The sequence below is a fragment of the Tenrec ecaudatus genome, chromosome 7 (assembly GCF_050624435.1).
Source record: "Tenrec ecaudatus isolate mTenEca1 chromosome 7, mTenEca1.hap1, whole genome shotgun sequence".
Classification (NCBI taxonomy): Eukaryota; Metazoa; Chordata; class Mammalia; order Afrosoricida; family Tenrecidae; genus Tenrec; species Tenrec ecaudatus.
Window position 1 is genome coordinate 148917865 of NC_134536.1, and position 16779 is coordinate 148934643.

The window sequence follows — 16779 nt, forward strand, 5'->3', positions numbered from 1 at the left end:
TCATATGCCAGGTACTGACTAGGCACTGGCAACATAACAAAATGCCTATCCTTTAAGAGTTCATACTTTTTAAACTTAAAAAGAATTTGGTACAATAAGAAATGAAAATGTGAGACAATTTATTTGATGATGTGAGAAGCTGTTGACTGGATTTCTGCCTCACGGAAATCCCATGTGGCAGAGCAGTACTGCTCAGTAGGGTTTTCTAAACTCCGTTACAGGAGCACATTGCCAGGGTTTGCTCTCACTAGATGAGTTTGGCCTGCCAACCTTTTAGTTAGCAGCTGAGTGCTTAATTGCTTAACTGTGTGTCACCCAGTATCCTTATTTTTTCTAATCAAAAGCCAAAACCACTGCAAGCCAACTGATTACAGCTCATAGTGATCTATACACAACAAACTGCCCCATAGGGTTTCCAACGCAGTAAATCTTTACGGAAGCGGATGACAACATTTTCTCCCGTGAAACAGCTGATGGGTTCAAACCACTGACCTTTCAGTTTTCACATGAGTGCTTTAATCAATGTGTCACTAGGTTCATTAATTTTCTATTTTAACTATAAAGTTCTATGATATGGAAACTGATCTGTGATCAATCTGTGATTAATGATTTCTGCTGGTTTGTGCCTCAAGAAAGAATTCTAAACTGAGCTACAAAGTTCACCAGGCAAAGAACAACTGAACAAAGAAAAACGGGAGGCCTTCCAGGGAAAGGAAGAACATCAAAAGGAATGAAAACGGGAAAACCTGTTTAGGCACATGTTGTATGGTCACAATTCTGTGACTCTGACAGGTGTTTGAAAATCAAAGGAAAGGAATGATCCAAAAGCTAGGTTTCTTAATAAACATTCATACACTTTGAGATTCTAAGTGACCTGGCTAGATGATTAAAGGCAGGAGACCTGGTTTTATTTACCCTATTTTTAATTTCCCACTTCTGAACTCAGAAGAAAATGTCACAGGAAGCTGTTAACTACATAAAATCTATGCCAAGGTCTCGGAGTGCCTCGGAAGCGGCCCGTGCATTACTGTTGCCATTTTGTTCTTTCCCTTTTCACCCTTCTTTCCCAGCTAACCTTCGAGAGATAAGCGTCCATGTGCTCACGTGTAACTGATGGGTCTGTAACAAATTCAAAGAGCTCCCGCACAGTCATCACAGCCACATTGTGCTTCAGAAAAAATTCTGCCAGAAGAAAATATGTTCATGATAGCATTGAGAGAAACTATTTTAAGAAAAATAAAGAAACAAAAATATACCACCTGCAAGCAAATGGCATCACGTAATGACTTAAGGCCCTGGTTTTATAGCAACAGGTTCACTGAGGACAGAACCAACGTACACAAACAAGTTGTCAGAAAACTCCAGTTTCCACTCACCATTGACATGGGCACAGTCTTTTCGCAAGAATTCTAAAGCATGTGGGTGGTCATGCTCTACGGACTGAGAAACATCAATGATGTACACATCTCCATTATTGTACCTGGTGGATGAGGGAAGAGAGGCTATTGGGAGATGACAATGCTACATTATTTTTTGAGCTAATTTAAAAATTTTTATTGTGAATTCCTTAGTAAGAGATGAAAAATGTTTAAAGTTCTAAGTGCATTTTTGACTCACTGGTTTGTATTTTTGTATATGTCCCAGTAGAAGAGATCAAGATGGGTGAATCTATAGACAGTAACTGGGTTAATGGTTCCTTGAGGGTACAGCAGGGGAGCTTGGGGGGAAATGGGGAGCTAATAACAATGAGTATAAGAAAAATGAAATTCCATTACCTCTATAAATGATCAAAGTGTGACTCTGACTGTAGTGAATGAAGGCAGAGACCACATTTTATACTATTACTGTGTAAAAGCCAATGAATGCCAAAACTGTAGAACTAGTATGACATTTTAAGACTGGCATTTTGCTTGTATTTTTAAGGAACAGAAAACAACCACTACAAGTTCCTGAGGGAACACACACACTTACAGCATGTTAAATTCACTGAGATCTGCATGGACAAGTCTGGCATCCTGGTACATCCGTCTCATGTATTCAATTACCTGCAGGTATAATTCCCGAGCTTTGGATTCTGATAACTGGACATTTTTCAAGAGTGGTGCAGGCCTTGAATAAAAATATAATGAATAACTAAGACACATTGACCCAAAACACATTTTCTTTTTTTTAAATCATTTTATTGGGGGCTCGTACACTTATCACAATCCATATACATCCATTGTGTCAAAAATATATGTACATTTGCTGCCATCATCATTCTCAAAACATTTGCCTTCTACTTGAGCCCTTAACATTTGCTGCTCATTTTCCCCCTCCCTCCCCACTCCCCCCCAACTCATGAACCCTTCATCATTCATATATTATTATTATTTTGTCATATATTACACTGTCCCACGTCTCCCCCTGCCCTCTTCTCTGCTGTCCCTCCCACTGGGAGGAGGCTATGTGTAGATTCCTGTAATCAATTTCCCCTTTCTACCCCACATTCTCTCCATCCTCCAGGCATCGCCACTCTCATCACTGGTTCCGGAGGAGTCATCTGTCCTGGATTCCCTGTGTTTCCAGTTGCTATCTGTACCAATGTACATTCTCTGGTCTAGCCAGATTTGCAAGGTATAATTGGGATCATGATAGTGGGGGGAAGGAAGTATTTAAGAACTAGAGGAAAGTTATATGTTTCATCGTTGCTACCCTGCACCCTGCCTAGTTCATCTCCTCCCCACAGCCCCTCAGCAAGGGGTGTCTGGTTGGCTACCTTTGTGCTTTGAGTCTCCACTCTGCACTCACCCACCTTTTCAATGATATGGTTTTATGTTCCTTGATGCTTGATACCTGATCCCTTTGACAGCTCGTGGTCACACAGGCTGGTGTGTTCCTTCCATGTGGGCTTTGTTGCTTCTGAGCTATATGGCCACTGGTTTATCTTTGAGCCTTTAAGACCCCAGACGCTCTATCTTTTGATAGCTGGGCACCATCTGCTTTCTTCCCCACATTTGTTTATGCACACGTTTGGCTTCATTGATCGTTATCAGGGAGGTAGGCACCCACTGATATCGTTTTTAGCAATTTGCTGTCTGATAACTGGTCCTTTCTGCACCTTGTGATCAGACAGGCTCATTTGCTTTTTCCATGTGTGCTTTGATGCGTCTCAGCTAGATGGCCACTTGTTTATCTTCAAGCTTTTAAGTCCTTAGACGCTATGTCTTTTAATAGCCGGGCACCATTAGCTTTCTTCACCACATTTGCTTATGCACACGTTTGTCTTCAGTGGTTGTGTCAGGAAGGTGAGCACCCGCTGATATGGTTTTTAGCTCTTTGATGTCTGACAACTGGTCTCTTCTACACCTCGTGGCCAGCCAAGCTGGTGTGCTTCTTCCATGTGGGCTTTGCTGCTTCTCAGCTAGATGGCCTCTTGTTTATCTTCAAGCCGTTAAGACTCCAGACACTGTTATCTTTTGGTAGCCGGGCACTCAGAACACATTTTCTTGCTTGACGCTGAACGATTACATGCACTTCTGTTCCACAACTCACCTTGTGAACTGCACGTAGCACACACAGCCTGTCTCGCTTCAGACATACCATTCTAAATTCATAGCAATTATGCACTAAGAAAATAGGAAAAACTCATCCCAAAAAATCTCACTATAAAAGAGCCTACGAGTGGAAAATATTAATATATTGGCTAATTCAAAATTCTTAAAAATATAGTCCCAAGTATATAATCCTTAGATTCTCCATATACTTACATGTCACCTTTTCCAATGAAACTCATGATAAGAACATGACTTCTTAGCATTATAGGTTCTGGGCATGGTACTTCTGCTGTGTTTAACCTGTCATATTGTAACAAATATAAGGACAATCAAGAAGTCAAAACAGAAACAAATTATAATAGCTAGAGCACACAAGATTAACCCTGTGAAGAAATCAGGCCTCTCAACTGCATTACTGTAGTTAACTTTCCTGTAACTGCATTAACTTTAAAGCACCAGCGCACATATAAAGCACCATTACACACACACACACACACATTATACAGAAATATATATATATATATATATCAAGAATGATTAGAGATACTAACTGAACTATATCACTCCATAAGCTGTAACATCCAATCCAATTCCAGAGATGGCAAACTATGCGAAAACGTGCATATTAGAATCAGTGAAATACAGCGGACATATCTGCAGCTATCTTTTGAGTTGATCAATCTGAAAAATGCATAATAAAAATAGATGGATCCACACATATTAGCCAATAAAATGCAAAGAGATTTCAGAAAGACTCGAAAACAGGGAATACTTGATCAGTATTATCCAATGTGTAGAACATGTGGTGTTCAACATTGAAAATGTAAGACATTGGAAAGGAACAATTTGAGGAAACACAATCTCAGCTAGGCTGAGGTTTTACCTAATGCATAGGTGTCTATGGGAACAAAAACAATAATATATCTAAAACTGGGTTAAAATCTGAAGAGTACACTCTAAGAAGCCAAAGTTTAGGACCAAACAAAATCTGTCTAGACCATCAATGGCTCTTCACAAAGTGATATGTCACCTGCACCAACTGCGTTACTTCCCTGTTTAGAATCCTTGAACAGTTCCTTATTACTCAGAAAAAATTCCAAACATTTTAACTCAGCTTCTAAGACTCTTCAATTGCACTCGCCTTACTGAATTGAATAAACATGAATCATGGCAGAATTCTTCAGTAAAGGTATCTCAGAATGCAAACATGGTAGGTCCTGTGTCCAGAAATGTGTTTCTTCTGCTTACCAAGGCAGATCTAATGGCACTGGCTAACCCTAATGCGTCTGGTATTTGGGCAGAACTACTCAGGGATTGGCAGTAGAAATGGGCCAATGGCAAAGTGCAGGCTGGCACAATCACACAAGTTCCCAGATAGTCACCTGATTAAATTCCTCATTTCTTTTTCCGCCCAAGTTTTCACCATTTTTCTGGGATTTCCTTTACAATAGCCATGACGAAACCTTAAACAAGAAAATAGTTGTCATCTCAACTATTCCATTATTCTACTTTAATTTTTTAAGGCAACAGAAATTAAACCAACATGGGGGAAAAATCCATAAGCTCACCTGAATTCCCCACTCACATACTTATCCCGGTCTTTAAACACCAAAATAGAAGTTTTATAAATTTTGATTGCTCTGTTCTCTCCATTTGTTGTGCTAGCATGGTATACATTAGCCTATTGTAAGCCAAAAATAAAACCTGTGTTAACTACAAACAGTATTTTAATTTTTATTGTATGGTTCTACTTTTCAAAAGTCAATACCAAGATCCTAGGGTTAACAAGAACTAATGGAACTAACCATTCTAGTTACAGACTGTGTCATATAAAATGCTAAGAATCTCACAAGTGTTTAGATCTCACAACATCCCAATGCCCAGCTATTATGAAAGTTCTCACGTCACAGAGGCGCAGTAAGTGAGTATAGTGTGCCAAACCACATTGCTAGGAAACAGATTGTTAGAATTCAAGCTCATAGCTGTCTGGCTCCTAAATCACAAATTAACCTTGGCACTATATTGCCTCCATGAAAACATACCATATATACTCGAGTACAAGCCAGCCTGAATATCAGCCGAGGCACCTAATTTTACCACAAAAACTGCATTTAAGACGTGCTGAAACACTTGGCTTATACACACGTATATATAGTAATAAAGTTTTAAGAGGTGCTACATATAGTGTTATGATTAAAATTTTACTTCTTACTGAAGGAATAGGTCTTATCTAGCTATTCTGTCTTCTGTCACTATTTAAATTATTGCAAAATGAAAAACACCTTAAAGAAAAAGAAGTCCCATTAATTCAATTTCCCTCCGGTGCTGGCCCACAGAAGGCACCCGGCAACTTCCCCTTGAACTCCATCTCCGGGAGAAGACTCAAGTGCCAGGGTCTCCAGAGATCCCAGTCATCTCCTTAAATGAATCTCGGGAATTCTGATCTAACTTTTACCACCCTATCCTGCTCTAGATCTTTAACATTACCACACTTCTCTACTCAGTTTTCCTTAAGAGAAAAAAACATTTTGCTGTTTTCCCTGTGTCGGGGTACTCACTTAATAGCTTCTAAGACAGCATGCTTAAGAAACGTCACTAGGTTTTAAAGGTAAGAATTAAAATATGAAACATACCAAAAGGTATAAAGAGATCACCAATTTACATGTTAAATATGTGTAAGAAATGGTTTCATTCCTTTTTGTACTTTAAATATATGGAGACTATTTGCAGACATTGAATAATTTATAAATTGAATTTTACTGAGAAATGCTTCCCAAAGGATTAGTTGCTAGCTGTCTTTTCCACACTCATATATTTATTTTTAAAAATTGGGATACTGGATTATTCATAGAAATGAGACAATCTCCCAACCCCAACCCCATGACACCCTTCCATTAGTAACTTCTCTTTTTTTTTAAGTATTAACTTCTGATTAGGGCTCAGGTTTATTTCATTATCTATACTAAGTGTCTGGCACAGCTAGTTGATGATTCAACACAGTACTGGTAACTAAAAGCACAGGAAAAGTGTATTAAGCCACCCAGGCCTGACCGGAATCTCCCCTAGCCTCATTTTTCTTCTTAAGGTACAACTCACTCATTTACAAGTGCCTGAGTTCCCTTTGGTATCTAAAATGAGGAAACTTGGAAACATATGGCCTCCCAAAGAAAAGCTCACTTCTTTTCCTGTGCTGATACAGCCATTGATCTCTGAGATGATGCCTCTAGTCAACATCTTAAATAAAATCATTCGAGTCCTGGGATCCAACACCTGAAAAATAAACGTAAACAGTAAGAAAGTTACAAATATGGAACCCAATCGTTTCTCAATAAAGTACTCGCAAGTAAGTCATCTGCACACACACCTGCTTGACTCAATGAGAGTTACTCAGATGGTGTCTTTATGCACCCTGACTTTCATAAATAAAATGTGGGTGAACTTCAAAGGAACTAGAGACAATAGACCAATAAGCACATTCAGCTACAGAAACTAAGAGCTACCATATCCAAGGGAGACAGAAATCAGCTCTAAGCCAATGTTAGTTAATAGGAATAATATGTAAGCAATTAAGCAAAAATTTTCTCATCACTTGGAAAAAAGATGAAATTAATTTTAATACATTTTACTTAATACAGCTAGCCAATTATCAATTCAATGAAATCAATATAAAAATGTATTAAAGACATACCATATATACTCATGTATAAGCCGAGTTTTTCAGTATGATTTCTTTAATAAATCATCTTATTAGGGGCACATACAACTCTTATCACAATCCATACATACATCAATTGTGTCAAGCACATTTGTACATTCGTTGACCTCATCATTCTCAAAACATTTGCTCTCCACTTAAGTCCCTGGCATCAGCTCATTTTCCCCCTCCCTACCCATTCCCCCCTCCCTCCTGAACCCTTGATAACTTATAAATCATTATTTTGTCAGTTTTTACACTGTCCGACATCTCATTTCACCCACTTTTGTGTTGTCCGTTCCCAAAGGACGTTATATGTAGATCCTTATACTCGGTTCCCTCTTTCCACCCCTCATTCTCTGCACCCTTCCAGTATCACCACTCTCACCACTGGTCCTGAAGGGATCATCAACCCTGGATTCCCTGTGTTTCCCGTTCTTATCTGTACCAGTGTACATCCTTTGGTCTAGCCAGAATTTTAAGGTAGAATTGGGATCATGATAGTGTGTGGGGGGGGGAATCATTTAGGAACTAAATGAAAGTTATATGTTTCATCGTTGTTTTACTGCACCGTGACTGGCTCGTCTCATCCCTGCCTATAGATGGGATTTGGGTCTCCACTCCGCACTCCTCCCAGCATTCACAATATTTTTGTTCTGATGATGCCTGATACCTGATCCCTTCGACACATTTTGATCACACGGGCTGGTATGCTTCTTCCATGTGGGTTTTGTTGCTTCTGAGCTAGATGGCTGTTTGTTTACCTTCAAGCCTTTAAGACCCCAGACACTATATCTTTTGACAGCCAGCACCATCAGCTTTCTTCACCACATTTGCTTATGCACCCATTTGTCTTCCGTGATCCTGTCGGGAAGGTGAGCATCATGGAATGCCAGTTTAATAGAACAAAGTGTTCTTGCATTGAGGAAGTACTTGAGTAGAAGCCCAATATCCATCTGCTACCTTAATACTAAGCCTACACATATATGCACATAGATCTATTTCTACATCCTCATAAAGAAACATATTTACATATGTACATGCTTCTATTTAGACCCCTATATATGCCCTTTGCCTCCTAGCTCTTTCCTCTATTTCATTATACTTTCCTCTTGACCCACTATCATGTTCAGCCTTCTTTGGGGTTTCAGTAATTCCTCTCAGTTACATTACCCTTGGTTGCGCCCTACCAGGCCTCCTACATCCTCCTCACCACCGGTTTGGATCACTTGTTGTTCCCTTGTCCCTGGGTTTGTTAACACTACTACCTTTCCCCCCACCTCCCACTCTCCCATGCCCCCCGCCCCCCGGAACTGTCAGTCCCATTGTTTTCGCCTCCAGATTGTTCATCCAGCCTATCTTATTTAGACAGACCTGTGGAGATATTAACATGCACAAAAACACGACAGAGCAAAACCAAGCAACCAAAGAAAACAAAACAATAACAATTCAATGACAAAAAACACAAGAAAGAAAAGCTAGTAGTTAGTTCAAGCACTGATGGTTTGCCTTTAGGAGTGTTTTCCAGTCGAGCCTGATGGGGCACCAAGCTCTGACCCCAAAGTCCATTTTTAGTATTCCTTGGGGACTTCATTGCTCTGTTCCCTTTGTTGTTCTGTTCGACGCCCTTAAGTGCTTTGCCTCGATGTGGTGGGATCAGATCGGGCAGGATTCCCATACTGTGTCTCCAGTGTTGTCCCCTATAGGGCTATGGGTCAGTGAGGGATGTCGTGTCTCATAGTGAAGCCGGCCATATGGTCTTCTCTGTGGATTGGCTGATCTGAGCGGGAACCTCTTCATCAAGGCTTGGTGGGCCAGGATGTGCTCCACTCTCTTCCTCTCACTTCATTTGCTCCCTCAGCATGTTTTTTAATGCAGTTTTTGTGCTAAAATTAGGTGCCTCGGCTGATATTCGGGTCAGCTTATACTCAAGTATATATGGTACTTTACATTCTGCTTTATATACTAAATCCAATAGGCCAATGTGGCCAGTGGCTGCCATTCTGGATAGGCTCTGAGCCAGGGGTCAGCACTGTATGGCTGGCTTGTGGGCCAAATCTAGGCCATAGTAGTCCATTTTTGCCTAAAGGGAAGATTGGCTTCCATATTTTCAATGGTTATAAAAAAGGGAAAAATATGTGACAGATACTATATTTGGCCCATAAAACAAGCTATTTATTATCTGGCCTTGAGGGAAAAAGGCTGCTAACTCCTGCTATAGATCAGTCATGGTAAGTGTCTTCAGTAAATCATGATGAATAAAAAGGATTCAAAGTTTTCTTTAAGAAACAGGAGATGGAAACACAGGGAATCCAGGACAGACAAGCCCCTCAGGACCAATAATGAGAGTAACAATACAAGGAGGGGAAGGGAAAGATTGTGGGGGGGGGGGGAGAAAAGGGGAACCGATCACAAGGATCTACATATAATACCCTCCTCCCAGGGGGACGGACAACAGAAAAGTGGGTGAAGAGAGACATTGGTCAGGGGAAGACAAGAAAAATAAAAATAATTTATAAATTATCAAGGGTTCCTGAGGAAGGGGGAAAAATGAGGAGCTGATACCAAGGGCTCCAGTAGAAAGAAAATGTTTTGAAAATGATGATGGCAACAAATGTAAAAATGTGCTTGACACAACGTATGTACGTATGTATTGTGCTAAGAGCTGTATGAGCCCCTAATAAAATGATTTTTGAAAAAGAAAGAAACAGAGGAGAGGAAATACATTTTAAAGCTTAATCTTGTCCTTTCCTGACTTCGAGTCAGGTATTTATTTTGCTTCCAGTCGTAATTCACCAGCAGTACAACTGTATGGCTCAGCCCATAGAGAGAAGTGGCTAAACTAGCTTCAGGAAGTAATTGTGATCACGTCAAAACCAAAATACCTTTTAGAAAATGGTAGGACGAAACTTGAATGGCAACTATTGCAACTATAGAGGGGAGTAAGAGTTGGGTTCAGGGATCTGGAGAGAGATCTGCAGTGATTCAAATTGATAATCATATACATTGGGGCACAGAAAGGAACAGCATGCAAACATGGCGTAAAACAATTGAGGAACTTGGGTGAAGGGAGACAGCGGATGGCGTAAAATATGAAAATAAAAATAATTTATACATGATCAAGGGTTCACAAGGGTGGGAGGGAGGGGAATAAAGAGGAGCTGATAGCAAGGGCTCAAGTTGAAAAAAGTTTTGAAAATGATGACGGCAATATATGTAAAAATATGCTTGATGCAATTGTTGTAAGTGCTGTAAAAGCCCCCAATAAAATGATTTATTGAAAGTTTTAGTTTTTTTTTAATTAAGGGAAAGAGAAATGTTTAAGAAAATAAACAGAGCAAAGTATTTTTTTTAATCTTAAAACTTAGGATATGTAGCTTATTCAAACTTCAGAAGAAGGAAAAAAAGTCACCTGCCTAAATTAGTTTTAAAAAAAATAAGGCTGGCTCATCTGAGCTAAACCTTATTGTTTTTAACCATAAATGGCAAGCAGACTAAAAAGAAATTAATGAAGACACAGACCCATACTTTGCACCTGTTGACTAAAGACAGACTTCTTCAATTGCACAAATGACTCAGAGTTCTGAATAGGTGCTACTCCTTTTGGGGGTTGAGGTAGATGTTCAAATCGGTTCTTGCGCCTTAAACGAAAAGTCCTGCAGTTTGAAGAGGCTACTCTTCCTAAATGTTTGCCATACGCGTGGCAAGAGAGGAGAGGGGAAGGAAACAGCCACTGCAATGTTTTGATGTTTTATCATTTTCTACACATCAAAAATCTAGGCCAATGCTATCATCCAATATGTCAGGAATCCTTGACATATGGGGCAATTTGTGTTACAAGTTGCTGTCAAATTGATGCTGACTCACGGTGATTTCATGTGTGCAGAACAGAACTGAGTCTGTTTTTCACGGCCCTGGTGGCATAGGGGTTACACACTGGGCTGTGACCCGCACCACCAGCTGCTCCACAGGAGAAAGACAGGCTTTCTCCTGTAAAGATGTACAGTGTCTCAGAAACTCACAGGGGCAGTTCTACCCTGTCCTACAGGGCCACTGTAAGTCAGTATCGACTCAGAGGCAGCGACTTTGGCTTTTGTTTGTTCATTTTAATTTGGTCGGGGGCATAGGGGGGGTGACCTTTTGGAAACAGATTACGAGTCTATCTTCTAAGGTTTATCTGAGTGAGTCAAACTGACCTAAAAAATTGAGGGTTTAACACTCTGTGTTTCCTATGATCTGTGTGGATGATCAGGGGCCAATTTCTCCCCATTCTTGAATAGGAAGGGGGGGGGGGAAACACAATTTATAAACAAGGAAAAAGATTTCTAACTGGAAATTTGTTGGCCTTACCTCTCCTCTTAGTCCATTTTCCTCCCACCTCCTAAAACCTGCTTTGTGCCAGACACTTTATCTTCTGGAAAAGTTTACAAAACACCTGTAGACCTTACTTCAGAGAGAAGATTCCCGGATAGATACTTTAGCTAGCGGAAGCACTGCTAGGTGGTTTCACAGAGTCACAGCTCACAACTCTCAACTATTGACTACACAGCCATTTTAAAGCAAAATGCAGCCCTATAATTACAGAGGAGTACTTTTGGCTAGCGTAGTATTAAGCAAGAATGACAGGAAAAAGCAAGCTATTTTCAGAGAAAAGAAACACTAATTTAAAATAAGAATTTGCAACACATTTCATTGTACCTGTTCTACAGTTGCTCTGTCTGCCTTATCTTTGATGCGATACCTAACCGAAAAACAAAGTATAGTTGACATGTTCAATAGTCAGTGAAAGAAATCAAAATATGCAGCTTCTAAATGTAAACCATCCCATGAAAATTCCTAAGCAGGTAGTTTGAGAACGCATTTCATGGTCCCACTATAATTTCTGGGCTCAGCGAAACCATCTTCATGTCCCCTTATAAAGCATTTAAATGCCCTTGTGCAAAAAGGAACATATTTGTAGTAGAAAAAGAAAGCATGGAGTCTGTGTGTACCATCTACTCTTTAATGATTCTAGCCACACAGAATTAAAAGTCAATTTAAAAGACTTTTCCTTTAGGAACTTTCTGCAAAGATAGCTTATCATTTCATGATGGTTTTTGTCTGAGTCTAGAATCAAAATGCAAATTCTAGTTAGAGTTCATTCACTAAGGGACAATCTAGCATAAACGGTATGCAAATATAGATTGTAACAGTACAATCCATTTAAACAGAAACTTCTGCTGTGAAATAACAAATGACTATGGTATTTCTTTTAAAGTTGGTATCTCTTGAGCACAGCAGCAAATCAGAAGAAAATTAGTTTTAACCTCAGTTCTAACACTACCAGTTGCATGATTTTTTTTTTTTCAGTTGCATGATTTTAATGGATATTAATACCTTAGAGTTGTTAACTTATTAGCAAAGTTAGCCGTAACAGAAGTATAAATGGAAACAGCATTCAGTAGGTCACTAATTGGCTTTTATTTTGAGTTTTTAAAAATATTTTGTAGAAGAGGACAATTTTTAATAAAATCTAAAAGTGGAGCACTTATACACAATGTTTTAGTTTAAACTGAAATCTAGTCATCCTTATGTAATCTTTGGATTTCATAAGATTATATTGTTATTGTGTATATCTTAAGAAGACTCATTTAATATTTTTAACTTCCAAAGGCAAAAGATAAAAAAGTAAATGTTTTTTAAAAGAACTGATTTGAGAATAGAAATGGACATTGTTTGCAAAAGAATCAGGACCAAGATGCAACCTGATCTGCTTAGAATCCTGGACCATGGTTTATAATTAAAATGTTACTTACAAATCTGCTTCCTTTTGTCTAGACTTTTCAGTGACTTTATTTATGACAGAACCAGCAACATTTAGCTTATCTAAAAAAAAGAACATTATGTGAGACAAAGAGACACTAACAATCTCTGAAATACAGGATCCTCCATCCCTCTTCCTTCTTTTCTGTATTTTTATTTGTATATTTCATTACAAATAGGACATTGTTTAGTAATGAATTTTTTAACATTTTGATGGTAGGCATCAATTAGACTTTTAGTAAATGTAATGTAGCTGTTTTGTTGCTTTCATCACTATAGTTTTAAGTTTGGAGCAATAGAAACCTAGAAGAAATCCCTGAAAAAAAAAAAATACCCTATCTGCATACCTTCCATTTTAGACACTTGCTAAAACTTTGTACAACCAATAGATAATTGATTGAATTCCAACTTTCTGCCTAAAACTTTCAAACTGCAGGCACACGACAGGCAGCTGAACACACTCCTGAATTCAGTACTTGTTGGCAGCCTGAGTCACTAGGATAGCTCAATTAGGAATCTAGGTATACGAAAGATGGGTAACTGCAATTTCCAAGGAGCGGGAGTTCAGGTCACTATTTTAATTCTGTGCTTATGATAACCTAATGCTTACATCTATAGCAAAACAAAATATAACAATATTCTAAATGACCCTACCAGAAATTTTCATACAAAACAGACAAGAACTTGAAGGAGTATCTGGTACTTCAAAGTCTCATAACAGATGAGACAAAAAGCCATGTTTTCTGAAAAATCATTGAAAGTTTTTATTTTCTCTATGTATTATTATTCCGCCAGCAATGCTTTAATCTAGTCACGTATAATAAATCTGTAACATTTCATGAATTTTCAAGAAATTCCTCATAGCCCAATGAGGTAATGTATTTTGTAAACTCACCTAGATTAATTTTATTCTCAAATTTCCGTAAGACCTTATCTGCTGGAGTAGACATTTTGGCAGAAGTACAGTTAGAAGTGAGACGATTTGCCTAAAACAATAGTCACAGTGTAAAGACAAAATCTGTAAACAAATAATCATCACATTTCTTCCACTTATTTCTTACTTAGCTATTAGTTCCAACATTTAGCAGTACCCTTACTCAACAATTTTTTAAAGACACTTGAAATAGAAATAGTTTGAAGTTACTGACTAGAACAATGAGTGTACAGAATCTGGGAGCTTTTCTTTATCTACAATAAAAAACTAAAATTAAATACATTTTTCTAATTTGACTGGTCTACAGATTTAAAACAAAGTCCTCAAGCACGTGCACATGTACCCCGTTCCCCTGCAGTATATATGTTAAGACTAACATTAAACTGGTTCTAAGAATCTTATTTTGGACCTTGTATAAGAGTAAGAATGAGGCTTCAACACTAGAATCTATTAGAGCCTAAAAACTACTTATTCAATCCATTTTTAGTTGTCAATCTTGTGTCTCAATATGAAACTCTCAGGCAGAGTTCTATCTTTTTCATACAGAATTTTTTTTAAATCTGCATTAAATTTAACTTTTAAAATACTTCTAAGATTAAAATATACACATTCATGATAGAAAAAATACAGGTTAAAAAAAAAATCACTTGTAACCCCAGCACACAAACATGTCCGATTTTCAGTCCCTTTTCTAGGCTTCCAGCCCACTTTCCTCTACCCTAAAGGATTATACTTTGTGTTGAAATTCACAATCTCTCGCCAAAGGAGGGGGATATCCCAAAACAAGGCAACAAATGTGAAATGTCTTTATTTTATAAATTCATATATTCTAGTCCATGATAAGGAGCTCTGGTGAGATAGTGGTTACCCAGTGGGTTGCTAACTGCAAGGTCAGCAGTTTGAAGCCACTTCTACTCCTGGAGAGATGAGGCTTTCTACTCCCATGAAGATTTACAGTCTTGGAAACCCAGAGGCAGTTCTACAGGGTCACTATTAAGTCAGCATGGATAAGATGGCAGAGAGGTTTGGAGCCCATGGTAGAGCTGTTAAGAGTAAAAGAACATTGACTTTTTCCCCTCCACACCTGTCAGTCATCTTTATGTTCCAGGAAGATGCGCCTTAATGATAATGAGCCTCTGGTTCTGCGAATCCCTACACCTTTAGTACTTGCAGTTTTAGGATCATGATCTATACAGTTTGGTGAGTTGATGGTAGATTGTGAGTATATTTCCACGTCCTTAAACCCTCAATTGGGAGCTCTTGCAGCATAGTGGGATGTGCACTAGATTATTAACCATAAAGCCAGAAGTTCAAAACCAACAGCTCCAAGAGAGAATGATAAGGCTTTCTCCTTTGGAAAGATTTAGCCTTGGAAACCCACAAGGGTAGTTCTACTCTGTCCTATAGGGTGACTATGAGTTGGAATTGACTCAGTGGCAGGGAGGCCTTCAACTGCAACATGTTTTATGACTCTATAATATTCCACTGTGTGAATGACTAATTTCATCGTAAATTTATTTAACCAATTTGCTATGGTTGGGACTCTGAGTTGTTTCTAATGTTCTTCCACTGCAAACAATACTGGATGATCATTGCTACAACTAAGTCATGACATACTCTTAGAAGAACTGCTGAGTCAGAAATGTTATAAGCTTCATCACATTGTACTTATTTAAAATTAGTTATCAAATTATATATTTGTGTCACTGTCAGTTTCTCGGATTTAAAAAAAGGCTATCTGGCCCATCTAATTATTTAATCTTTATTTTTATTTTTTAATATTTCTTTAATTACTAAATTAGGTTGAGAAACTTTCATGTTTCTTAATCATTTATACTCATTGTATCTTTTCATATATATATATATATTCCTATCCAACCTCTTAATCTTAATATTTTTTAAATTAATTATACTTTAATTTTAACAAACATTCTTTATTAGGCTGGAGGTACAGTGAGGCTGGAGGTACATAGGTTGGAGGTACATAGGCTAACCTGTGAGAAATACTTCAGTTACTATACTGATTCCGAAACCACATCAATAAGAACTCAATGGAAAGTCTTATGAAGAGATACTAGCTTAAAGATGTTAATGGATCATTTATAACATACCTGTGAGTTACTCCCTGCAGTGGATGCATAACCCTTTGTGAGTTTCCCAACTCCATAATCCCAGTCCCAATCATCATCCTCATCATAATCCTCCTCTTCTTCCTCTTCAATCTCATATTCGGTCTTAGTTCGAAAATCTTCAAGAGGAGCACTAGTCTCCTTTTTGATCATCTTCAAGTCTATGTTTTCACTAGAAATAACAATATTTTGGCATGTTTACATATACTTTCATTGAACTCACATACCCAATTACTTAATATATAATGATGTGGGGGAAATGGGAAGCTAATACAGACAAGTGCAAGAAAATGTTCTAAAACTGACTCTGGTGATGATTACACAATTCTTTTGGATATGAATGAACAACTGAATTATGTGACATGTGAATTAAATGCCGATAAAACTGTTAAAAAAAGATCTACTTGGGCCTTGTATGATATATATATACATATATACACATACATACACACACTTATATCTTTTTTTTTTTTTTGCATGATGCCTTATACCTGGTCCCTTGGGCACCTCGTGATCGCACTGGCCGGTGTGCTTCTTCCATGTGGGCTTATTTGCTTCTGAGCTAGATGGCCGCTTGTTCACCTTCAAGCCTTTAATCGGCCAATGGAGATCCCCTCATAGAGGGGTTTAGGAGAGGAGATGGGTTAATTAGGGTGTGAGGTAGTATCGATGAAGAACACAGCT

General features: G+C 38.3%; 1 protein-coding gene across 2 annotated transcripts in view; it reads right to left on the reverse strand.

The window, feature by feature from the left end:
- Positions 1–16779, reverse strand: part of RIOK1 (RIO kinase 1) — a 37389-nt gene that overhangs the window by 12717 nt on the left and 7893 nt on the right. The window contains exons 2-13 of one of the 2 annotated variants that reach the window (XM_075555238.1): positions 16587–16685; positions 16078–16267; positions 13928–14018; positions 13026–13095; positions 11929–11971; positions 6714–6806; positions 5105–5217; positions 4919–4999; positions 3750–3836; positions 1972–2109; positions 1377–1480; positions 1076–1182 (exon numbers count right to left, since the gene is read on the reverse strand). In XM_075555238.1, the coding sequence (XP_075411353.1) occupies positions 1076–1182; positions 1377–1480; positions 1972–2109; positions 3750–3836; positions 4919–4999; positions 5105–5217; positions 6714–6806; positions 11929–11971; positions 13026–13095; positions 13928–14018; positions 16078–16267; positions 16587–16636 (1167 nt within the window). In that variant the 5' untranslated portion in view covers positions 16637–16685. The remainder of the gene's footprint in view (positions 1–1075; positions 1183–1376; positions 1481–1971; positions 2110–3749; positions 3837–4918; positions 5000–5104; positions 5218–6713; positions 6807–11928; positions 11972–13025; positions 13096–13927; positions 14019–16077; positions 16268–16586; positions 16686–16779) is intronic. The other variant, XM_075555237.1, reaches the window with a different exon arrangement.